The sequence below is a fragment of the Meles meles genome, chromosome 6, assembly GCF_922984935.1.
Source record: "Meles meles chromosome 6, mMelMel3.1 paternal haplotype, whole genome shotgun sequence".
NCBI lineage: Eukaryota > Metazoa > Chordata > Mammalia > Carnivora > Mustelidae > Meles > Meles meles.
In genome coordinates, this window is record NC_060071.1 from 73,358,053 (window position 1) to 73,385,151 (window position 27,099).

The 27,099-nt window shown below is 35.7% G+C and overlaps 1 protein-coding gene across 1 annotated transcript in view; it reads right to left on the reverse strand.

Moving 5' to 3' along the window:
• TRPM7 (transient receptor potential cation channel subfamily M member 7) overlaps positions 1–27,099 on the reverse strand; it is a 116,477-nt gene that overhangs the window by 55,127 nt on the left and 34,251 nt on the right. The window contains exons 6-15 of the mRNA XM_046007338.1: positions 24,420–24,544; positions 23,377–23,548; positions 20,678–20,852; positions 19,581–19,704; positions 16,919–16,991; positions 15,118–15,218; positions 7,848–7,982; positions 4,743–4,796; positions 1,007–1,147; positions 351–485 (exon numbers count right to left, since the gene is read on the reverse strand). Of these exons, the coding sequence (XP_045863294.1) occupies positions 351–485; positions 1,007–1,147; positions 4,743–4,796; positions 7,848–7,982; positions 15,118–15,218; positions 16,919–16,991; positions 19,581–19,704; positions 20,678–20,852; positions 23,377–23,548; positions 24,420–24,544 (1,235 nt within the window). The remainder of the gene's footprint in view (positions 1–350; positions 486–1,006; positions 1,148–4,742; positions 4,797–7,847; positions 7,983–15,117; positions 15,219–16,918; positions 16,992–19,580; positions 19,705–20,677; positions 20,853–23,376; positions 23,549–24,419; positions 24,545–27,099) is intronic.

Here is a 27,099-nt window from a genome sequence, read left to right on the forward strand (position 1 = left end):
ATAGTTCTCCGAAATTAAAGGGCCTAAATATTTCAACTAGTATCTGATAAAACATAATTTTAATGGAAGAATAGTATGCCTGAAACACGTACATGTTAAGTTAAAGTGGAATAAAAGGAGGCACTTAAGCATTTGTCAAAACATTTAAAAGTTTTTACTATAGCTAAATATAAAAAACCTGATAGAATTGTTAACTCATAATAGATATCCTTCTGTATATGGCAAACTGAATAAGCAAAGATGTATCTACAAACAAAAGTTCATTCTTGCTAAAACAAGTAGTTTTCTGTTTCATAAATACTAGTAAATTAGAACAAAATCCAGAAAAGGTGAAATTTATGTGAACATACCTTTGGTCGATAGGGCTGTGCCGTTTTAATGAAATGATTGTGCCTCATTTTTTCCTTTTTATCTGCCCTATTGCCAAAAGAGTCATGACTCTTACGCAACTGAGGAGTGCTGCTGGAGGTATTTCGGCCAGACCTCTGAAAATCAAAGTTTATTAAGTTTTTACAGATTTAAATATACCGATGTCATAAAAATTCAAGAATTAATTCATACGTATGTACAAATGTGTTTATAAACACACAGAAAAAAATGATTTGGATTTCAATTACAAAATATTTCTACATAGTCTTACAGTTGAAAATATCATATTTTAAGATGCTACTTTCACCATTCTAAGAATATCAGTAATTTCAGGGGCGCCTGGGTGGCTCAGTGGGTTAAGCCTCTGCCTTCAGCTCAGGTCATGATTCCAGGGTCCTGGAATCAAGTCCCACATCGGGCTCTCTGCTCAGCATGGGGCCTACTTCCCTCTCTCTCTCTCTCTGCCTCTCTGCCTACTTGGGATCTCTCTGTCAAATAAATAAATAAAATCTTAAAAAAAAAAAAAAGAATATCAGTAATTTTAAACTTTTAAAGTATATGAGTTTTTATGAATTTTTAGCTTATAAAGTATACAATACAAAGTACATATATAGACTTCCCCCAAAATATTACATACCCGATTATTTCCACCAAGACTATTATATATTAATCGAAAACGTTTCCGAGTATAGGTGCATCTATAGGTTCCTCCCATAAGATATTCAATAACAAGTCCTATATCGATTAGGGTGATCTTATATCCTGGAGGAAGATTTCCCTGGAAACAAAACATTAGTTTTAAATAGGATATTTCTCAATATTTCCAAGCATGCCTAGAAATCCACCTACTCTCCAAAATGATAAATGTTTATTTGTTACAGGAAGCTGGGGTTGCCAGCAGCTATCTTTACAGGAGAAGGAAGTAACTGTAAAAAGAGGGGATTTTGAAGTTTTAAAGTCACAAAGGTGTGCTCAGGACAGAAGCATGGCTTATAGCAGTAAGATCATTCGATCTTTCCACTGTCCTAATACTTCACACATAGAGGCAAAGAAGCTTCCAAGAGCCAAGTACTCTATTTTCACGGTGGCACGTTATCATAAATTACATTTCCCTGCAACAATGCTATAAATGTTAACTATGTTTCTAGACAGGCCCAAAAGTACTTGTAAGTATTTTTAGCCAAAAGTATATTGGTTATATTATACAATACATAAGTTTCTATAGCCTCATCTAAGATTTAAACCACCGCTTATAACACTGTGTAGAACTAAGAATTCATTTTCCCAGGGCAACAATTTTTTGGAACTTGAGCCATTTGTGAGTTTGGAAGAAGACTGCCTGTTCAGAATCAATATTTGATTAATCTTATTAAATAATCTTAAAAGGGTTTAATCATTAGATAATTTACATATATCAACCAATTCTGCCCTTGTACCATCACCATTCTTTCCATTTCCCTAATTGCAATTTCGTAAAATTAGTACTTTAAAAAATTTTTTTTTAAGATTTGAGAGAGTGCGTGCAACCATGCACGCGCGTACAGTGCGGGGGCCAGCAGGGGCAGAGGGAGAGGGAGAAAGAGAATCTCAAGCAGACTCCACGCTGAGTGTGGAGTCTGATGCAGGGCTGGATCTCATGACCCTGAGCTCATGACCTGAGCCAAAATCAAGAAAAATCTATCTTTACAAAATGGATACTTAACTGACTAAGCCACCCAGGGGGCCCCTAGGTGCTGCAGTACTTTAAAAAGTATTTATACCTTTTATAATTTGGTTTCATCTGTGAAGTTTTAAATTTCTAGATACTTATATTCCTTAAATCTCTGATTTGAAATTAATCAAAAAATATTTTCGGATGCCTGGGTGGCTCACTCAGTTAAGCGTCTGCCTTTGGCTCAGGTCATGATCCCATCAGCCTGGAATCAAGTCCTGTGTCCAGCTCCCTGCTCAGTGGGGGTTCTCCTTCTCCTTTTCTTCTACCCCTGCTCATGCTCTCTCTCTCAAGTAAATATTTAAAATATATTTTTCACCTTAAATGCAAGATTTTTCTTTTTGTTTTGAGCAACCTCAAAATATGCTTTATGAATGAGCATATCATATATGCTTTTAGTTTTCTTTAAAAATTTTTTGACAAAAAAACATTTAAAAAATAAATTTAAAAAATCTGACAAAGGGGTGCCTTGGTGGCTCAGTCGTAAAGCGTCTGCCTTTGGCTCTGGTCATGATCTCAGGGTCCAGGGATCCAGCCCAGCATCAGGCTCTCTGCTCAACAGGAAACCTGCTTCTCCTTCTGCACTCCCCCTACTTGTGTTCCCTCTCTCACTGTCTCTATCTCTGTCAAATAAATAAATAAAAATCTTAAAAAAAAAAATTCGACAAATACCATGATATGACTCCACTTTAATGGGAAATACTTAAATTAAGGGAAATAACATGAGTTACCTAAAAAGAAAAGTATGATAAGCAATTTCTCAAACTATACAAATACTACTTAAAATACTCACTTCCTAATTTGAATCAGAAAATAGTCAATTACTGCCTTTACTTTAGGATTTTTCACTTACAGAAATAAAAAAACTTGACTTATTTAGTATAGCCAACAATGTAGAGAGTCAATCTATAACAAATCTCTTACTTGTTTCTAGTATTAAAAACTCTAGTTCCTTCTGCTAACCCACATAAATAAATCATAATGCAAATGTGTTTTAGAAAGCCCTGGACTAAAGGTTTCCCCATCACTCAAGCTTTCGGAGGCGGGGGAGCCTTAATTATTTTAACAACCAAAAAAACCACAATTCAATGTGAAATGTCCAGAACAGGCAAATCCATACAGATAAAAAGTAGATTAACAGTTGCCTAAGGCAGGAGAGTGGCAGGAAGCAGAGAAGAAAGCAGGAATGGGGAGTGACTACTAATGGGGAATACAGGGTTACTCTAAAATTAGATTGCAGTGATAGTTGCAAAACTATGAATGTACTAAAAGTCACGGAACTAAACCAATTAAATGGATCAATTTTATGGTATGTGAAATGTTTTAATAACACATTAAAAAACTGAATTAAAGAAAAAATATATTTAAATACAATAAAGTCTAAGTTCTTCCCATGGGATGTTAGTTTAGTATTAAATAAGTGACAAAACAAAAAATTAAAACAGAAAATGACATTTCTATTTTAATTTTTCAGATTTTTAATAGTACACTCCATTTAACAGCAAGTAGAAGTCTGAATGAAGAATTCTAGAAAACAAACATTTTAACTCAGAAACTAAAAAATATTTCATTTAACTAAATAATTATCTTTTCATTTAGGAAAGAAAACTATTAGATACCAGTATTTTAAATGACTGTAACATTTTTAATAAATGTCTAAAACTGGGGCACTTGGGTGGCTCAGTGGGTTAAAGCCTCTTCCTTCAGCTCAGGTCATGATCTCAGGGTCCTGGCATCAAGCCCCGCATCGGGCTCTCTGCTCAGCAGGGAGCCTGCTTCCTCCTCTCTCTGCCTGCCTCTCTGCCTACTTGTGATCTCTGTCTCTGTCAAATAAATGAATAAAATCTTCAAAAAAAAATAAATAAATAAGTAAATGTCTAAAACTATTAATTCACAGAGGATCCCAACAGAAGAGAAGGGGGATATTAGTATATCAAATTAGGTCACCACATGATGGCTTTAGATCATGTAACAGTGTTGTCTATTTAATCATGGTCAGTATGGATATTAAGAGAGCATTCATGGATGATTTCAACATTTCAGCATTTTCCCTGGCAAAATATGCCATGAAGAGCACTATTCAGTGTTTCCTTCAATGTGATTACTCAATATCCTTTACAAGTCAAGGCAGCAAGTTTCTTTGGAACACAGAGAAAGATACATTCTATCAATGATCTCTCTTTATGGACCAATGAGCATTATGAAATTCATCACACTCAATCTCAGATAACCAGAAACTCAGGTAACTTGGTCTTATTTCATAAACCTTTACTTGATTTCTGATATATTAACGCTCTTCACTTCCATGTCACCACAGATTTAGTCCCTATTTTATCTTGTTCTAAAAAATGTCATTTTATGGGGTACCTGGGTAGCTCAGTGGGTTAAGCCTCTGCCTTTGGCTCAGGTCATGATCTCAGTGTCCTGGGATGAGCCCAACATCGAGCTCTCTGCTCAGCAGGGAGCCTGCTTCCACAACCCCCAACCCTGCCTGCCTCTCTGCCTGCTTGTGAACTCTGTTAAATAAATAAATAAAATCTTTTTAAAAATGTCTTTTTATTGCTATTTTTAAGGTGTACAATACTTAAATGTGTTTTGGAAAACAGATGAAATGTAACCAATTTTTAAAATAGCATTTTCAAAAATAAAAAGAAACTCTTACCTGTTTGACATCCCGAACAAGATGAAATAGCATTGGATTAGTTGGACCTTGTTTCTTTAAAGAGAAAAAATTAAAGCAAACTATTATTTTTCTTCTAAAATAATATAACAACTTTTTTGTTACTTATAGGACTTTATGAACCCTCCTGCTCAAATTACACTGTTTTTCAGCTAAATAAGTTCTGTTCATAAAATGGAGCAAAGAAAAAGATAAACCATTTCATATTGTCATACTCACCTTTAATAACATGTATAATTTAGGTTATGTTTTATTTATGCAAAAACAAATTTTAAATCTCGCAAACAAACTGGGGCGCCTGGGTGGCTCATTCGTTAAGTGTCTGCCTTCAATTCAGGTCATGATCCCAGGGTCCTGGGATGGAGCCCTACATCAGGCTCCCTGCTCGGCGGGAAGCCTGCTTCTCCCTCTCCCACGGCCCCTGCTTGTGTTCTCTCTCTCACCTGTGTCTCTCTCTGTCAAATAAATGAAGTTTTTAAAAAATAAATAAATAAATCAGGTAAACTCTGCAAGCTTTATAATTCTACCTTTAATTTATAATTCTTTCATTGATAACAGAGCTGTAGGGGTGCCTGGGTGGCTCAGTGGGTTAAAGTCTCTGCCTTCGGCTCAGGTCATGATCCTAGGGTCCTGTGATCAAGCCCCACATCGGGCCCTCTGCTCAGTGGGGAGTCTGCTCCCCACTCTCTCTCTCCGCCTGCCTCTCTGCCTACTTGTGATCTCTGTCAAATAAATAAATAAAATCTTAAAAAAAAAAAGAAAGAAAGAAAAAACGGTAACAGAGCTGTACCCTCTCTTTTTCTAAAATTTTTTTAAAAATTTATTTACTTGAGAGAAAGAGAGAGGGCATGAACACAGCAGAGAGAAATGGAGCAGACCCTCCACTACTTTGTTACATAATCCTTTAACCTTAAAAAAATTTTTCTCAATAATTGATGCTGAAAAGTAACTATCATCTTAATAACTCTGAGTTGCACAATTAAAAAAATTACTTGCCTTGCTAATGGGATCTATTTTTATTTTTTATTATTTTTTATCTGCTTTACATTTCAAAGATAAACCTTATTACTTCAGCACAATGAATAATCCTTTTTAATTTTTTTTATCCGTTTGCTAGAAAAAGCGGAATCTTAACAAAGTTCAATCTAATTCTGCTAGATACTATTAAAAAATGGAGGAAAATAAAGATATACTCCCTACTCAAAGAAATCTACAATCCACAGAGAAGATATAATTGCCTAAACTAACTATGCCAATGAATTCATGGAGGCAGTGGCATGGCATTAGAACTACATTCTAAGTAATGAATAAAATACCAGTAAGTAGAGAGTAGCTAAGAGAAAAATACACACCAGCAGTGTGTAAACAAGAAATGCTTTTTTTAAAAGTTTGTTTTTGGGAAACAGTAGGTAGGCAACATAACTGAAACAACCAGTATGGGAAGGTGGGGGTGGGGGTGGGAATAAAAGGCCAACTGATAAGGAGTTAACTAGGGCAAAATATCATAAGCTAAAGAAATTCGGAAATGAAGCTAAGGGCTTGGGAATTATTCTATACACACTGGGGAGCCATCAAAAATTTTTTAACTGGGGAAAGATATGGTAAAACATAGGATTATAATAACTAGTTTAAAAATTGATTTGAATAAAGGACAAGGAGATAGATTACTGAAGTAGTATGACTATTACAAAAAAAGTACAAAGACATTAGGAATGAAAAGGAGGAGATAAACAGGCAGAAACTGATGAATGAACAGACAGCTTTGCAGAGAAGTCAAAGTTAGAAAGCAAGGATTTGGTAATAATTTATCTCAAAATATAATACAATTATATTAATGTGGTTAACAAGGAAAACCAGTAACAAGGGCAGTATTTACTCTCTCCAATGCTAGACATGTGAAATGAGAAAGGCTTTGTAAAAGGTAGTAGTTTTCAGGAGCTCTGTAGAAAAGAAAAGAAAAATGGTATGCAAGCTAAAAGGTAGATACCACAAGGTCAAAATCATGAATGTAAAAAACAAAAAGGAGAAAAGAAAAACAATGTGTAGTTTCTCCTTTAAGAAATGGCATAGGGGCGCATGGGTGGCTCAGTGGGTTAAATCCTCTGCCTTCGGCTCAGGTCATGATCCCAGGGTCCTGGGATCGAGCCCCGCATCAGGCTCTCTGCTCCACAGGGAGCCTGCTTCCTCCTCTCTCTCTGCCTAGTTGTGATTTCTCTCTGTCAAATAAATAAAATATTAAAAAAAAAAAAAAAGAAATGGCATAAAAAAAAAGGCATCAAAAGAGGTTTGGTGTAACAAATGACCATCAAGAGGAAAAAGAAGGAAATATAATAACTGTAATTAAGAATCTGATCCTAGGGGTGCTTAGGTGGCTCAGCTGTTAAGCATCTGCCTTCAGCTCAGGCCCTGATCCCAGGGTCCCAGGATCAAGCCCCACATCGGGCTTCCTGCTTGGCGGGAAGTCTGCTTCTCCCTCTCCCACTCCCCCTACTTGTGTTCCCTCTCTTGCTGTGTCTCTCTCTCTGTCAAAGAAATAAATAAAATCTTATTTTTTAAAAGATTTTATTTATTTATTTTTAAAGATTGTATTTATTTGACGGACAGATATCACAAGTAGGCAGAGAGGCAGGCAGAGAGAGGGGGGTGGGGGAGGGGGTAGCAGGCTCCCTGCTGAGCAGAGAGCCCATTGCAGGGCTTGATTCCAGGACCCTGAGATCATGACCTGAGCTGAAGGCAGAGGCTTTAACCCACTGAGCCACCCAGGCGCCCCAGAAATAAATAAAATCTTTAAAAAAAAAAAAAAAAAAGCTGATCCTATGGTTTTAAAAAGGGGTGAGAGGAAGGAATGGAAGACAAGGTTAGTAACAATTTACCTTCTTCCTATGTGACTATGGTGACAGGGAAAATCTCCAGAAACAAGGAAAGGGTTTCAGACTGTCAATCCACCCTAAGACTGGCTTTACTTCTTCTAAGTAACAAGCAAATCATTAAAGGTTTTAGCAATAAAACTAGGTATGTTCAGGCAAAATGACACTTGCCAAAGACGACAAAGCTTTTAGTCAACAAAGAATTTTAACATACACTTACTGTGTTATAAAGCTCTTCCAGTCTAGGAATGGTAAGGAATTTATGCATGCTTACTCCATTTTCAATAAGAAGTTTCACAAATGCAACTCTATCCATTACAAGAGCATCAAGCATAGCTTGTTCCAAGGACCCAACCTAAAAGAATATAAATGTTAATATGTTTCATAGTCCAATTACACAAATAGTTCTAAATACAAGCCCTTATTTGTTCCTGAACGGTTTTAGAAAAAAATTAAAAAGATGCAAAATAGGGGCTCTGGGGACTCAGTTAAGTGTCCAATTTTTGAGTTTGGCTTGGGTCATGATTTCAGGGTTGTGAGATCAAGTCCCGCATCTGGCTCTGCACTGCATGTGGAGCTTGCTTAAAATTCTCTCCGTCTTCCTCTGCCCCTCCCCCACCTCAAAAGAAAAAAACCACACACAAAATAGTAAAAGGCAAGGACTTAAGGTATAAAGAGAATAGCAGAAAAGACCTCTACACAGTAGCATTCTCCAAAGAACATTTCATAAGCAGTATTTCTGCAGGAGAGTTACATAGGGATTAAAAAAGAGAGAGAGAGAATCCATCAAGTAAATTTAGGGGAAAAATGCCTTAGAGCAATAGTTCTTAATGTTTAGGAAAGGTTTCTTTGGCAGGATCATTTCAATAACTGGGGGCGCCATTACTAACATTCAAAGGATACCAGAGATCATACAACATGCCAGGGCATGCCAGACAATTTCACTCAAAAAGGAACTGTCCCATATCTCACACAATTTTGTTATCCTATTAGATGTTCATGACTAAAAATGCAATAGTTCTGCTTTATATATAAACACAAAATAATGTCATGGTTTGTTTTACAAAGTGAACTTTCCAAAAATACAACTACCATATAAATTAGGTAAGATGGTACTTAGCCTTCTTTAGAACTTTAACCAAAATTATTCACTATTAGAGAAAAATTACATCTCCTAATAGCAACACAATCTGTGCTGTTTGAGTTTAATGTAACACATGTGTATCAGTCAGCATTTACAAGCTGTACCTTTCAAATTTTTAGGGATTCTTTATATAGATGTCAACAAACTCTGAATCAAATGCTATTAAATTAGTGGAGACACAAATATAGACATCTCATTAAGTATTGTTAATAAGGGGTATTTTATTAATAGAACATAATATATTTAATGTTAATATACTTTATACATATGACATACCATATGATAAGAGAAAACTTTATGGTGAAAAATCAGTAACAAAAAAATTTTTTTTAACCTCTCGTTTTTCAATCTTACTGTCTTCAGAAGTTTACTAGACACCTGCACAATTTCTATAGACTAGCTTCTACAACATTTCTTTCTCCAACCTATCCTCTATTTTCATCATTCAGCAAAGGATTTGGTCACAAGATCTTTTGAAGGATACAGACTAAATGCAAACCTTATATATGATGGGTTTTCAAGATGAAAGATCTCTTTTCTACAGTATTTTTTTATAGCACTTGGTTCTACGTCATAAGGGAAATATTCTGACACAGCACTTAAAGATGAGGCCAAACTAATTAGTAACACTGTAAAACATTTTTTTATTTTCTCATACTAACAACTAGTAATTAATCATGGCATGTTATTCCTCTTAGTTAAGAGTCTTTATCACATACAAATAATTCTGATAAGTTATTTCTTAATCTAACATTAACTATTTTTACTCTAATTCTTATTTGGTCTTCTTCCTGCTCTTTTCCTGTACTTGTAATGGGTGTCTTTCTGCTCCCATGGAATTTAAGAACCAACAACATTCCTGTATTAGTGTGCATCACAACTGCAGGATTTACAATGATTCTACATAAAGTAAGTGCAAGTATCTAATTACTTATGCCATCTATATGTTGCATTCTTAACACCTCTGCACTGAGTATTTTTATTACAAGTCACTTTGATTTGTGTTTATTACAATAGGGCATTATATTGCCTTTTAAAGTTTGTATAGAAAGGACTCAATGAAACTCAATTTTCATATAATAAAAAGGTCGTGAGGCACCTGGGTGGCTCAGTGGGTAAAGCCTCTGCCTTCGGCTTGGGTCAAGATCCCAGGACCTGGGGAGCCTGCTTCCTCCTCTCTCTCTCTGCCTGCCTCTCTGCCTACTTGTGATCTCTGTCTGTCAAATAAATAAATAAAATATTTTTAAAAATAATAATTAAATAAAACTGTCATAATAAAACTGGTATGTTCTATCTGAATTGAACAAAAAGAAGTGTTCTATCTGAATTAGGTTTATAACCACTGCCTTAAAACAATAAAGCCTGACAAAATTTCCACATCTGAGAAATAAAGATTTAAATAAAAAGTATCTATTTTGTTCCACATTTCTTCATATACTCGGTGCATTCTGAACTCCCAAAAAATGAAGAGTAAAACAATTATGCTGCAAATTCTAGCATGAAGGAAAGCACAAAATCAAATAGATAATACTGTGCAGAACAAATCCATGAGATAAACCACATATACACAGAAGATAAAGGCTTTGTCCAAGCCTTTACATGCGAGGAGATTAAAAAACCCAATAAAACTATTCATGGGAACAAAAGGCTGGTTTACTGTTAACAGTTTTACCACAGCGGATTAACATTAATTTTTTTCATCTGTAGTCCTGTAAGAATGGAAGTGACTAATTATTCTTTTTTATTATTTATAGGAAATACATTTCCGTGGTTTAAAAAAATAATCAAATACCAAAGTGATATAAAAGGAAGCTTTGTCTTCTCTGGCCCTCATCTCTACAAACATACCCCATAACAACAGTTTTCAGAAAGGTTCTATGACTACATAGTGCCTGTAGATACGCCTGAATGTATGTACGTCGATAAACAGAATTTGCTACAGTGAAGTTCATGCTATGTACACTTTTCTGTAATTTTCTGTTTACATTTTACAGATAGTTAAGATCTAGCTCATCCTCTATAAAAGACAGGGTAAAATAATCCAAGGTGGGGATGAACATTTATTTTGCCAAGCTTCCTAGTGATTCAGACATGTAACAAAAATCTGTCAAGTGTTCACTATGCCAGTCTGTGAATACAGCACGTTAACAAAAATATTAGTTTTTAATACTCTTGCTTCTGTAAAATTTACTTTCTAGGAGTAGAAAGAGAAAAAAAATAGCTAAAATATATGATGATAAATGCTAAAGAAAAAAAATGTCAGAAAATGCTGTCACAGGGGAGTACTATTAAAGTAGGGTGGATGGGCGCCTGCGTGGTGGAATTGGTTGAGAGACTGACTCTTGGCTTCAGCTCCAGTTCTGATCTCAGTATCATGAGATGAAGCCCCCAGTCAGGCTTTGCACTCAGCATGGCATCTTCTTGGGATTTTCTCTCCCTCTCTTCTCTGCCCTGTCCTGAACTACACCCTTTCCAGCATGCTCCCTCTCTAAAGTAAATAAACCTAAAATAATAAAATTTAAAAATAGGGTGGGGACACCCAGGTCACTCAGTCAGCTGGGCATCTGCCTTGAGCTTAGGTCATGATCCTGGAGTCCAAGGATCGAGTCCCATATCGGGCTCCTTGCTCAGCAGGGAGCCTACTTCTCCCTCAGCCTTGTAAGAATGGAAGTGACTAATTATTCTTTTTTATTATTTATAGGAAATACATTTCCATGGTTTAAAAAAATAATCAAATACCAAAGTGATATAAAAGGAAGCTTTGTCTTCTCTGGCCCTCATCTCTACAAACATACCCCATAACAACAATTTTCAGAAAGGTTCTATGACTACATAGTGCCTGTAGATACGCCTGAATGTATGTACGTCGATAAACAGAATTTTATGAATTTTATTCAGAAATAAAACAGAATTTTATTTAAAAAGGGGAGCAAGCTCCCCTTGCTTGTTCTCTCGCTCTCTCTCTGACGAATAAATAAATAAAAATCTTAAAAACAAAACAAAACAGGGTGAACCATAAAAGCCTAATTGAGAAGAACATGTTTGATAGAAACCAGAAAAAGAGGGGTGCCTGGTGGGCTCAGACAGAAGTAAATGCAACTCTTAATCTCGAGGTCATGAGTTTGAGCCCCACATTTATTTAAATAATGTTTACACTACTTAAATAGACTATTTAGACATTACTTAAATAAATAAATGTTTTTTACAAAAAGGAAATGGAAAAAAAAAGGAATCAAGTCCAGGTAGGCATCTAGAGCAAACTGTTCCAGAGAGAAAAATCAGCAAGTATCAACATGGGGGGAGCATTCTTGGTATATTTTAAGAACATACCAATTTATGGCGACATGAAAGAGTGCAAAGGGAATAGTGTTAACATGTAAGGTAAGAGAGGTAGTAATAGAGCATGATATGAAGCCCTACAGGCCACCATAAGGGCTCTGGATTATGATCTGCATAAATATGATGTGATCCATCTTCTGTCCAGAGGGAGAGGAACAATGAAAACATGGAAACAAAACAGGATGCTACTAAGCAATATAGAAGGGTGATAGAATGGACCAGGATGATTAAAAAAAAAAAAAAAAAAAAATTGGGTGTTTTGAAAGTAGATCTGAAAACATTTACAAATGGAATTGGACTAGAATATATGAAAAAGAGAAAATAAAAAAAATGACACTAAGGTTTCTTATCCCCCAAACTGGAAAAAGGTTGCTGCCATTTAGAAATATGAGAAAGACCATAGAAGGAACTGGTCTAAATATCTAAGATAACACTGTAATGAATTCTCTTGTACACAGAGGACTATTTCTTTTTTTTCCCTTCCACCCTCCCTCCCTTTCTTTTTTTAACCTTTTGACCCTCTTCACCCATTTTCCCCATTTCCCCACCCCTAATCTATTCTATCTATAAGCCTGATTTTTCTTTTTTAATTCCACATATAAAAGATACCATATGGTATTTTTTTTTCACCTAGCATAGTGATCTCAAGGTACATCTATGTTGTTGCAAATGGCAAGATTTCACTCTTTCTTATGGCTGAATAATATTCCATTATATGTATACACAATTTCCTTACCCATTCATCCATCAAGCCAAAAAACAATGTCTGAATTGATTAAAAAAGCCAAGACTCATCACCTATATGATGCCTGCAAGAGACTCACTTTAGATGTAAAGTCATAGACTAAAAGTGAAGGGACAGAATAAGATATTCCATACAAATGGAAACCAAAAGACAGATGGAATAGCAATACTTTTCTCAGACAAAACAGACTTTAAAACAAACACTGTAATAAGACAATGCATTACATAATAATAAAAGAGTCAATCCAACAAGAAGATACAAGATTTGTAAATATTTATGCATCCAACCCAGGAGAACCTAAATATATAAAGGAAATATTAAAAGACACAAAGGGAGAAAAAGTCAGCAATACAGTAATGGTAGGATACTTTAATACTCCCCCCTCCCTATCTATCTATGATAGATAGATCATCCAGACAGAAAATCGGTAAGAAAACACTGGCCTTAAGTGGACTTAACAGTTATTTACAGAACACCCCCATCCAAAACCAAAGAATACATATTCTTGTCATGTGAATATGGAATATTTTTCAGGATAGATCATACGGTAGGCTATAAAACAAGTCAGTAAAATTAGGAGGACTGAAATCATATCAATCATCTTTTCAATGGTATGAAACAGTGGTATGAAACCAGAAATTAGTTATATGAAAAAAAAAACCTGGAAAATTTACAAATATGTGAAAATTAAACAACATGCTATGAACAACCAATGAGTCAAAGAAGAAACAAAAAAAATACCTTGAAACAATTAAAAATGGAAATACAACATACCAAATTTGTAGAATGGGCCAAAGTAGTTGGAAGAGGAAAGCTAATAGCAATAAATGCCTACCTCAAGAAATCTTAATAAAAAGTCTCAAACACCTAACTTTACACCTCAAGGAATAAAAAAAGAATAAACAAAACCCAAAGTTAGAAGGACATAACAAAGATTAAAATAGAAATTAATGAAACAGAAACTAAAATAACAATACAGAAGATCAAACTAAGCTGATTCATTGAAAAGATAAACAAAAGGTTGATAAAACCTTTAGTTACTCACCAAAAAAAAAAAAAAAAAAAAAAAAAGGAGAGGACTCAAAATCAGAAATAAAACAGGAGATGTTATAGCTAATACCACAGAAATACAAATGATTATAAAAGACTACTATGAATGATTATACATTACAAAATTGAGACAACTGGGCCTTGGGTGGCTCAGTTGGTTAAGTATCTGCCTTCAGCTCAGGTCATGATCCTGGGGTCCTGGGATTGAGCCCCAAGTCAGGCTCCCTCCCTGCTCAGCAGGAGTTTGCTTCTCCCTCTTCCTCTATGCCTCCCCATTGCTCATGCTTTCTCTCTCATGTTCTCTCTCTCTCTCTCAAATAAATAAAATCTTAAAAAAAAAAAAGGACAACCTATGGGCTCCGTGCTCTGAGGGGAGCCTGCTTTTCCCTCTCTCTCTGCCATTCCTCGTGCTTGTGCTCTTTCTCTTTCAAATAAATAAAAGCTGAAAAAAGGGACGCCTGGGTGGCTCAGTGGATTAAGCCTCTGCCTTCAGCTCCGGTCATAATCTCCAGGTCCTGGGATAGAGTCCAGCATGGGGCTCTCTGCTTGGCAGGGAGCCTGCTTCCTCCTCTCTGTCTCTCTGCCTGCCTCTCTGCCTGCTTGTGATCTCTGTCAAATAAAAAAAAATCTTTAAAAAAAATAAATAAAAAATAAAAGCTTAAAAAAAAATTGAACAATCTAGAAGAAGTGGCTAAATTCCCAGGAAAACACAACCTACCACGACTGAATCACAATAAAATGGAAATGTGAACAGACCAATTACTAGTAAGAAGACTGAATCAATAATCAAAACCTACCAACAAACAGGAGAGCAGAACCAGACAGCTCACTGGTGAATACTACCAAACATTCAAAGAATTAATTCCAATCCTCTTACTCTCTTCCAAAAAATATAGAAGGAGGAAACTCTCCCAAACTTACTCCATGAGGCTTGCATTATCCTGATACCAAAATCAGATAATAACCCAAGACAATTACAGGCCAATATCCCTGATAAACACAGATATACAAGCACTATTTCTAAGACTTCTTTCATTTCTAGGATCCTAAATGGATATGGATGTTATAGAAATGTTAACTAAACTAATTCTGCATTTTAGGCAGACGTAAAATTAGATCACAGTTAGATCAAGTTAGATCACAGTTCCAGCAAATACTTTATTATTACACAGTATGATTTAATTACATAGTGTATGTAGATTATTTACATACCAGCCACTGCTGTCCATAAACAAACACATGATTTTTGGCAATGTCAACTCTATCCCATGCCAACGTAAGAATGAGCTGGTCAAATGCAGATGCATTAGTCCCTTATTGAATAAAGAAAACAGGTGACAAGTTCAATTAATTTATCTCCATTAAAATGTGAACACTTATGAATCCTCCCCCTTCCCTTTTAATTAACTTAAATAGCCCATTTCAGTCACTGTTCAGAGGTAGCCTGCCTCAGAGAGATAAGGTTACCCCAGGGCTGAGAGCTTTTATTTTCCAACTACAGAAAACACATAGCCCTCATTCATTCCAAACAATTCAGAACGCTGAACAGTAAGAATAAAGCAAAGATGATCTGTTTCTATCACAGAGATAGTACCATGTTAAGACTATGAAAAACACACTTACAGGTGCTTTTCTGTACATATATAAATTCATACAAATACTTTAAATTGTCAAAGCAAAAGTGATACTATACAAAGTATTTAGTAGCCTACTTTATGTACCTTAACATCATACCCTAGTTTTGTAGAACAATGCATACCAATTTACCTTATATACATACTAATAATACCTTTTAAAGGTGAAATAAGTTGCTTCAACAAATACTTTAGTAGACATTCAGGTTATTTTAAATTTTTTACTGAGTATATTTTCATGCACATGCTTGATTATTTAAATAGGATAATTCTGTAGAAGCCAAAATACTGGGTAAAGAATATATACTTTAAAACTTTTGATACACTGCCAAAATATGCTCCAAAAAGGTGATACCATCTATCAATGGTTTAAGAATACCCAATAGCGGAGTAAAATGCTTCTGTATTAAGATTCACTTTGTTTTAATTATAATATTGACCATCTTTAAATATTTTCCCCAAGCAACTTTGTAGCAACTTTGTGGTGCCTCCAGATTCCTATTCCTTAATTTCTTCATGTATAAAATGAGGAGATAATAGGAAATCTGTCTTTTCAGGTTGTTGTGAGATTAAATGATAAACAGTATCAACAGTGGCTAGCAGAAAGAAAGTATATAGCAAATATTAGGTGTTCTCATTTTATTTTTTGTATATATGCAATCCCATTTATCATTTCTGGATTTTCTATTACTTATGATGTCTTGTTCCCAAGATGTACATATATTTTATTATAGTATTTTTAAAATGTTTGATCTACTGGCAATTTATCATGGTCTAGTATTTGGCAAATTCTTGTGAATGACAACAGCATAGTGTTCTCTTGCTCTGCTCCCACCACTTCACTGTGTACTTGGAACTTTCAAGTACCCACCCAGATGGAACACAGTTTCAGCTTCTAATTTTTGGAAAGATTTTTCACTGTAATTCTGTTTATCAGTTGGATGCCTCTGGCAAGATGAGAGGACAACACAGTTCAATGTGATGTGCACTGACCCTTTGGTCCTCAAAGATACCATTAGCTTTCTTTCCAAACTTCCTTTCAGAATGAAAACCGCATGTTTAAGAATGCTTTAATTTCTATCAGTCAAGACCTCATTACCTTTAAATACTTGCTTTCAGTCAATTAAAAATGTGAAACATTCTTAATACTATAATTAAATGAGTCTGGTGATAAAAACCCTGCTAGGCATTAAAAAATTTTTCAAATTTCTACAAGACAAAAACAAAAGCCCATTTACTGTCACAGAAAGCTACCACTGTGCCTTCCACAAAGAACAATTATTGAAAAATTTAGTCCCAAACATTTACTGATACTTAAAAGTCCTATCTTACATAAATAGGCTATAAATATTAAAAATTTAAAAATTCTTAAATCTTACCTTTAAGCAGTGCAGTAAGTATTGCTACATCTATATCTTGATGTTCATCTGATCCAATGTGGAAAACCGTGATCTAAAGATCAATTCATAATATTATATCTTTGTATTTTCAAAGCTAAGGCATAAGGTATGTAAAACAAAAAGTAACTTCAAACTACCTGGGAGATAAAGTTTTTTGGGGCCTTGACCAGAAATTACCTCATTTCAAACAAAAATCCCCACAAAATTAAAAAAACTATCATTTACCAAATAAAAACGGCAAGTATCCTAAAAATATTTAGTTTCACACCATATTCATTTCTTGACCTATCTTAGGTCCTTTACTAGAGTAAGCAAGTTATGGCCTAAGACTACAGATTATGTGTCTGGGTAACTCCTGATGTTCTTTCTACAGAGTGAACATTTAATTCAAGTAATATATATTTTTTTATATTTTATATTTATATATATATATAATTATATATATATAATATATATTTTTATATATATTTTATAAATTGAAATATATAAAATTATATATTTCTATATATAAATTAAAATGTATAATATATATATTTTTATATATTTTTATATATTTTATATATATTTAATTCAAGTAATATATATATACACACACACACATATGTGTGTGTATTTTTTTTTTAACACAATAACTTTTTTTTTTTTTAAAGATTTTATTTCTTTATTTGACAGAGAGATCACAAGTAGGCAGAGAGGCAGGCAGAGAGAGAGGAGGAAGCAGGCTCCCTGCGGAGCATAGAGCCCGATGCGGGGCTCGATCCCAGGACCCTGAGATCATGACCTGAGCCGAAGGCAGTGGCTTAATCCACTGAGCCACCCAGGTGCCCCGTGTGTGTGTATTCTTGAATGAAAAATGTTTTCTTCAATCCTTTTACTGGAAATTTCTTTCAATTATTTTAAGTAAAATGCCACTTGAGAGGTTTTTTGTTTTTTTTTCACTTGAGAGGTTTTTATCTAATAACATTCTTCATAAAGTAAAAGACTATTATAACCCCATACACATTTTGCAACTTTCCTGTGTACAAGGAAATGCATGAAAAACAGATCAAACCATGTCATCATCTACCTATCATCACTGTTAAAAAATTTTCTCTCTGAAAACTAAAGCTCATGTTTAGATAACTGAAATTAAGCAACACTGATCTTTAATTTGAGCAATCAATCAGAGTACAATAAATTTTTTCCAAATATATTCTTTGTATTTTTGAGATTTTTTTTTCCCCCAGTAATCTCTATACCCCAACGTGTAGCTCGAACTTCCAACCCTGAAATCAAGAGTTGCACTGCTCTACTAACTGAACCAGTCAGGTGCCCCTCCAAATATATTTTTGAGAAGCCAGAGAGAGAGAAATACTCTATACTGTTTTTTCTTGGTTCTAGATATACTCTGGTGAGGCCCAGTTATTAACTTTCCCTGAAACAGAAGTGCAGTCTATGTCTCAATACCATATAAAAACCATAATCCTTCTCTGATATCACTCTGCTTAAACAAAACAATAAATAACATCTTTACATGGTTAAAATATTTTACAAAATTTTAAATCCAAATTAAGAACAAAAGTATTTCAGGGCACATGAGTGGCTCATTTCATTGGTTAAGTGTCCGACTCTTGGTTTTAGCTCAAGTCATGATCTCACAGTCTCAGTCACAGGATCAAGCCGCAGGATAGAGCCCCACATAGGGCTCCGTGCTCAGTGCAGATTTTGCTTCGGATTCTTTCTCTTTCTCCCTCTCCCTCCCCCTCTGCCCCACCCCAAAGCACACTCTTTCTAAAATAAATAAAATCTTTTTGTTGTTGTTGTTTTTTTAATTTGAGAGAGAGAGAGAGCATGAGAGGGGAGAAGGTGAGAGGGAGAAGCAGACTCCCCATGGAGCTGGGAGCCCTATGCGGCACTCGATCCCAGTACTCTGGGATCATGACCTCAGCCGAAGGCAGTCACTTAACCAACTGAGCCACCCAGACACCCTAAAATAAAATCTTTAAAAAAAAGTATTGGGGTGCCTAGGTGGCTCAATTGATTAAGTGACTGTCTTCAGCTGAGGACATGATCCTGGAGTCCCACAGCAGGCTCTCTGCTCAGCAGGGAGTCTGCTTCTCCCTCTGACCCTCCGGTTCTCGTGCTCTCTCTCCTCTCTCTCTTAAATAAATTTTTTAAATCTTTAATAAAAAAAAAAGTATTTGGGGGCACCTGGGTAGCTCAGTGGGTTAAAGCCTCTGCCTACGCTGGGGTCATGATCTTGGTCCTGGGATTGAGCCCCACATCGGGTTCTCTGCTCAGCGGGGAGCCTGCTTCTTCCTCTCCCTCTCTCTGCCTGCCTCTCTGCCTACTTGTGATCTCTGTCAAATAAATAGATAAAATCTTCAAAAAAATAAAAAGTATTTCACCAACTTATGTTTTGAATGTAATAAAAAGTCTTATTCTGGGGCGCCTGGGTGGCTCAGTGGGTTAAAAGCCTCTTGTTTCGGCTCAGGTCATGATCCCAGGGTCCTGGGATCAAGTCCCACATCAGGCTCTCTGCTCCAGGGGAGTCTGCTTCCTCCTCTCTCTCTGCCTGCTTCTCTGCCTACTTGCTATCTCTGTCTGTCAAATAAATAAAATCTTAAAAAAAAAAAGTCTTATTCTGCTGGAATTTACTTACAAGCTCCTTTCTTTTCATGCACTCCATCAGTGTCTGAAATAAATGAACTGCTTCACTCTGGCCAAAGTTAAATGTTTTTTTGATGGTTGAAATAATATCAGGTTCTGCTGCATCAGGAAGATTGCTGGAATGAGAGGAAATGTAACTTAATTCACTGATTTCAATTTCTATTATTTGTAGAATCTAATATGAAGTATAAGTGAATTCATGTAAGACCTTTAGAGACAATGTATTAATATTAAATACTTGACTCTGAGTGAAATATTGTCCCTTATGAGACTCCCAACTATAAGTCCTATGGGGGAAAAATAAATGGGAGTTATTTTTCTCTTTAAATTATTTTAAATTGTTTTACAAGGCATGTGTTGCAACGCACTACTCACATTTTATAAAATACTCTTTAAAGATAATTTTAAGACATTAGGGTGTATTAAGAAATACTTCGCCAAGATGTCTTACACATGAGAATATTCAATTTTTTTCTCTTTTCCTCAACAGGTAATATATTTATATGGCTCAAAAATATGGTATTAAACGTTAAAATGAAAATTCTTCGTGAAAGTCCTTCCTACTATCTTCATCTGTCCAGTTCCATATCAACTGCTTTCCTTTTTCCATGTATATACTTTGGTAATTTCCCCAAATCTCGTACATAGATAACAACACTTCTTAATACAAACTATTGTTATATAGATAACACCATCATTTATCTACATCATTATCTACCTTTCTTGACACATTCTATTTTGTTCCAGTCTTTTACCTTTATAAACATCACAATGAGTAACTTTCATGTTTTTAAAAATGTATTTGACATGTATAAAAAAGTGTATCTGTATAAACAATTCCTAGAAATGGAACTAAGGGGTCCAAAGATGTATGCCCTGTATGACAGATCTTACAAAACTGTCCCGTGTAGACTGTTATACTTTAATTCATTCCAATAATGTATTAGATAAGCTATTTCCTCAAACTATAATAAGGTATATTAAACTTTAAATTTTCATGTTCATAAAATGATGAAATGAATCTAATACTCTGAAAACCACAAGCCTCTATACACAGCTATTGAAATCTTTTTGTAAACACACACTTACCCTCCCTCTTCTGTTTGTTTATGAATATATGCTAGTAGATCTGCAGCTCTGCCCGTTCCTTCACAAACGACGACTGGAACAGGAGGACTTTCTTGAAGATATTCTAAAACTGTGAGGATAACATTTGGCCCGCCCTCAAATATAAGTGCCACCACAGGGACACCTTGTCCAATTCCTTAAAAAAGTAAAAGGTTGTAAGATATTGGGCAAAATACAGTAATTTAATCTTATTTTTTACTTAATCAAAACACAAAATAAAAAGCTAAAATATAATTTCTTATAAGACTGTGCTGACTTCATTTCAAGCATTCAACATGATAGCAATCTAGCCTAAGTAAATCAAATACCGAGTGAAGTCTAAATGACAAAGTTAGAAGATACAATATATGATGAAGCATGCACCAGAATTTACATTCACTGAAAAGTAAAAATTATTTTGTATATTTCACTAGTTGAAATCTTCACAAGAAATTTATAACACCAGGGAGCCTGGATGGCTCAGTCGTTAAGCGTCTGCCTTCGCTCAGGTCATGATCCCAGTGTCCTGGAATCGAGCCGCCTGCTCAGCGGGGAGCCTGCTTCTCCCTCTCCCACTCCCCCTGCTTGTGGTTCCTTTTCTCACTGTGTAGCTCTGTTAAATAAATAACTTAAATCTTTAAATAAAAAAAAAATTTACAGGTCATTCACCTTTTAAAAAAAAAAAGAAATTTCTAACACCAATTCGTTTTTTTAGTTTGTTTTTTTTTTTTTTTTTTTTTTAAGATTTTATTTATTTATTTGACAGAGAGAGATCACAAGTAAGCAGAGAGGCAGGCAGAGAGAGTGAGAGGGAAGCAGGCTCCCTGCCGAGCAGAGAGCCCGATGCGGGACTCGATCCCAGGACCCTGAGATCATGACCTGAGCTGAAGGCAGCGGCTTAAACCACTGAGAGATCAGAAGTAGGCAGAGGCAAGCAGAGAGAGAAGAGGAAACAGGCTCCCCACTGAGCAGGAAACCTGATGCAGGGCTCCATCCCAAGACCCTGGGATCATGACCTGAGCCAAAGGCAGGGGCTTTAACCCACTGAGCCACCCAGGCGCCCCTTTAGTTTGTTTTTAAAGATTTTTTTGAAGTAATCAGTGGGGCTCTAACTTATACCCCAAGATAAAGAGTCACATGCTCCACCGAATAAGCCAGTCAGGCACCCCTAGTTTGCTTTTCGATAATGAATGAGTTGAACTTCTACTGTATATTTGTTTTTATTCACTTTTAAAATGTGTATTTCAGATTTCAAATGCACTGAAACATTAATATAGAAGTTAATGACAGAGTCAGGATTACATAAATGGAATGGATCAATAAAATCTAGGACCTCGGGGCGCCTGGGTGGCTCAGTGTATTAAGCCGCTGCCTTCGGCTCAGGTCATGATCTCAGGGTCCTGGGATTGAGCCCCGCATCGGGCTCTCTGCTCTGCAGGGAGCCTGCTTCCTCCTCTCTCTCTGCCTGCCTCTCTGCCTACTTGTGATCTCTCTCTCTCTGTCAAATAAATAAATAAAATCTTTAAAAAAATAAAATAAAATAAAATAAAAATCTAGGACCTCTTCAAGAGTGACAGGAAAGACTTAGTGAAGAATACCAATTTTTTTTTTTTTAAAAGATTTTATTTATGTATTTGACAGATAGAGATCACAAGTAGGGAGAGAGGCAGGCAGAGAGAGAGAGAGAGGAGGAAGCAGGCTCCCTGCCAAGCAGAGAGCCCGATGCGGGGCTCGATCCCAGGACCCTGGGATCATGACCTGAGCAAAAGGCAGAGGCTTTAACCCACTGAGCCACCCAGGCGCCCCCCCAATTTTTGTTTTTACAATAACCTGCAATGCAGCGAGAGAATCTGAAATACAAGTAACTGTAGGATTCTAAAATGGTCCTAAATTTTAGGGGAGGATATGACTCCATCATATCTGAATGGATCACTCTATAATTTTGTATTTCTATTTCATTTTGTCAGAGAGCCCACATTCTACAAACCCAGGATTGTAAAATTACTTTTCTTTGAAAGAAAAATCTAGATGTTGAACCAGAAAGTATGACTGTGGTTGGAACAGAAGGCAAGTGTCAAGAATACTAACTTTCAAGACTTATCTACTAGGGATTCTGGGTGGCTCAAGCCTCTGCCTTCAGCTCGGGTCATGATCCCAGCATCGGGCTCTCTGCTCAATGGGGGGGCCTGCTTCCCTCCCTCTCTGCCTGCCTCTCTGCCTACTTGTGATCGCTGTCAAATAAATAAAATCTTAAAAAAAAAAAAAAAAGACTTATCTACTAAAGCGTGATACCTATTCATGTTATAAACTTTAAACAAGATGATTCTTACTTTGCAATAAAGTATTCTTTTGTCCTATTCAATCTTGAATTTCAAGTCATGTATTAGAATACATCACACATTATGAGTATTTCTGAAATCCTTGGGCTGCAACAGGATTATAAGCAAGAGAGCTTCCAATGAACCTTTGTGGCTTTGGAATCAATATCTGAGTACCCTATTTGGCCTCAGACTTCTTGCCCTAAATCTTCCTATTTTGTTTAACATCAGTCATTTTTGTCGTTTTGTATGTTGTCTTGCTACAAAAGGAAATGAGCACTTTAAAGAACCTTCTTAGAATGTTACTGGCCATTAATATACCTAGAATAATTTCAACAATAACAAATTTATAAGTTCCCTTACTAGCATGAATTCTTTGCTGATTAATAGTTTTTTCAAGTTCTCTTCTCAATCTGACTTCTGCCCCATACTTTCCAACAGTGCCATCATCCACCAATATGAAATGGGAATGCAGATTATTCAGAACATTCAATTTGCTCAGAGGGTTCAACAAGGTTTGATAAGGAGCAACCACCTAAACACAAAGCAAATATAAGAGTTAGTGGGCAGGCTTAAATATAATATAGAGAAAATATAAACTTTGAAATAATCTGTAAAGGCAAGTAGGAGGTAAAATTCTATTTACAATATAGTAACAAATAGAAAATATCAAAAAGTATGTCAAAAGCTCAAGTTTTCAACCCAACTGATGATTAATCAATAATGGGACAGACCATACAATTGTATTTCAACTCTTATTGCAGAATACATATTATTTTATCACATGCAAAGGAAACAAAATAAATGAGTTTATAGCATAAAGAACTGGTTAGGTTATTAATGAATAAAGTGCAATACACAAAGGACACTGAATAAGAACAATCTAATATCAATTATATTTTTCTATTTTTCTAATTCTCATAAATCTTTTATTAGAAATTTAATCTCACTTAAAGTGATCATTATAATTCAGTAATTCCTTTTTAGTAGTCTCTTGATAATTATAATCAATTCACAGTCCTTAACCTACTGAAATAAAATGCTAGCATTTGATTACTACTCTTAGTGACAATAAAATTAATTCTTAATCTCATATAGTAATTAAAAATTTAATTACAAAGACTGGCATGATTTGGAAAAGTATGAAACAGTTATAGAGAAAGGCCAAAACCAAAATGTACTAATACTATAATGACATTTATATCTATAAATGCATTTTTGGAAGGATCATAAGAAAACCTCAGGAAGAAAGGGGAAAAAAAAGAAAAGACCTCAAGAAAGTATTTCTCAAACATAATTTGAAAAGTATGGTATGATCGTGAATGGTTTAAGGTAACTTGCACTATTCTTGCTCTAATTTTGTTTATAGAAGTTCAAATATAACAAATTTTTAAAATCATTCTTACATCTCTCCCGACAAGATCATTTCTGTTTTCAATCACACCCCAGGGTGCTATTCCAATAGTGCAAATCTTTCGAGATGATCTGGAAGCATGTTCTTTGAGGGCATCACCAACATGTTTTGCCACACCTGTTCATATAAAATTCAGTTACTTTATGTGAAAATAGTTACTGCTTTCAGAATAATCCTGTATTCAATCTATAACATTATAATTGTTGATATTTTTCTTTACACAAAGAAGATAAAAATCAACAAGGTCCAAAAGACAAACTTACAAAAGAAAACACAAGGACCAAAAAGGAAACAAAACAAAACAAAAAACCCCACAATGTCAAATCACTACAACTGCCTGAAACACACGTAAAAGTAACTTTTACCATGTTGTTAGGCCTAGTCCTCTCTTAGATTCCTCATGTAAGTAACTGTAGTTTTTTGTTATTGCTCTACACATCATCTAAAAAAAAATGAAGAGTATGGCTCAGGACCATAAGCAAAACACATACACAACAAGCAACAACAAAAGTTGTCCAACTGAATCAAAAATTAGGAGAAAAGTAGAAAAAGACAATTCAAAAGAGCATATGACTCCTCATTATCACTTATGGGTTGAATCGTATCCTTCCCAAAATTCATATGTTGAAATCCTAATCCTAGTACCTCACAGTGTGGTACCTTATCTGGAGACAGATCCTTTAAAGAGGGTGTACTTTTAAAAATGAGGCCACTAGGATGGGACCTAATCCAATCTGCCTGGTGTCCTTCTTAGAAGGCAAAATTTTAGACACAAAAAGAGACACCAGGAATGCACACGTATGGTGAAGAGAACACAATGAGAAGGTGGCCATCAACAAGTCAAGGAGAGAGGCCTCAGAAGGAACCAAACCTGCTAACATTTTGATCTTGGACCTCCAAAGCTATGAGAAAATAAATTAATTTTGTTTAAGCCACCCAGTCTGTGGTATTTTGTTATGGCAGTCCTAGAAAACCAATACAACATTCAATTTGGTTTTTATAATGCATGAGATCTCATTCCTCACCTGGATTATGGAAATAGCATCTTCACTGGTCTTCCAATTGCTGCCTTCCCTGTTCACAGTCTATTTTCAAAACATCATCCAAGTGATTTTTGCTCTTGTCAACTCTGTTTAACAACTTCCCTTCTTATTCAGAGTAAACGCAAAAGTGCTTATAACGGCCTATATGGCTTTATATAATGATGTCCCTATTGCCCCTGCTATTCATCACCCTACCCCACCTCACCCCATTCCATCCCCTACCATACCCCATTAACTTGCAAACTCATCGCCTAGCACTCCTTTTTCATTCCACTTAGCTACACTGGACCCTCCTTACCATTCTTCCAACACACTAGCAGTTTTTTTTCCTCTTTTAAATGCTCTGCCTCACGATATCCTTATCGTGCTCCCTCATTTCCTTTAATCTCTACTCAAATGTCACCTTTTAATGAAGTCCCCTCTACCATCCCTCACCATCCTATTTCACGTGTCCCCACAGCACTTATCATCTAACATATAACATATTTAGTTATCTGTTTGTTATCTGCATCTCCTCCACTAGAATACAAGTTCCATGAAGGTAAACACTTTCTTTGTTTTATGGAATAATATATCTCCAGCAGCCAGAAGAATGCCTGACACACAATGAGGCTCAAAAATCAGCTGTTCATAATGAATCAGATGTCTGCAAGCTAACTTAAATAAAAACTACATTTTACTTTAGATATTAAAGTTAATTTGCTTTTTTTTTTTTAAAGATTTTATTTATTTATTTGAAAGAGAAACAGTGAGAGAGAGCATGAGAGAGGAGAAGGTCAGAGGGAGAAGCAGATTGCTCTGTGGAGCTGGGCACCCGATCAAGGACTCGATCCCAGTACTCCAGGATCATGACCTGAGCCAAAGGCAGTTGCTTAACCAACTGAGCCACCCAGGTACCCCTCATTTGTTTTTCTTATATTTAATCTGTATATGTCACAGAGAAGATTTGGAATGAAAAATTATAGTATATTAATAATAAATTTTGAAACTACTTCTTACCACTATCTAGGCAATGGATTACCATTCTTTTTTTTTTTTTTTTTTTAAGATTTTTTATTTATTTACTTGACAGAGAGAGATCACAAGCAGACAGAGAGGCAGGCAGAGAGAGAGAGAGAGAGGGAAGCAGGCTCACCGCTGAGCAGAGAGCCCGATGCGGGACTCGATCCCAGGACCCTGAGATCATGACCTGAGCCGAAGGCAGCGGCTTAACCCACTGAGCCACCCAGGCGCCCCTGGATTACCATTCTTAAATCAATTTACCAGAAGTCAGAAATAACATCTGGCTCTGCAGTAGGAATCAACAACCTTTTTTTGTGAAGGGTCATATAGTATATTTTAGCGTTTGCAAGGTAAACAGTCTCTGACACAACTCTTCACCTCTACTGTTGCAGCACAAATGTAACTATATATAATACAAAAACAAATAAGTGTGGCTGTGTTCCAACAAACCTTCACTTAGAAAAAAAAAAAAAGGAATGGGTTGGATTTGGTGCATGGGACTACAGTTTGTCAACATCTGTTCTAAAGTGTTTTGTTTTGTTTTTTAAAGATTTTGTTTATTTGTCAGAGAAAGAGAGAAAGCACAAGCAGGCCGAGTGGCAGGCAGAGACAGAGAGAGAAGCAGGG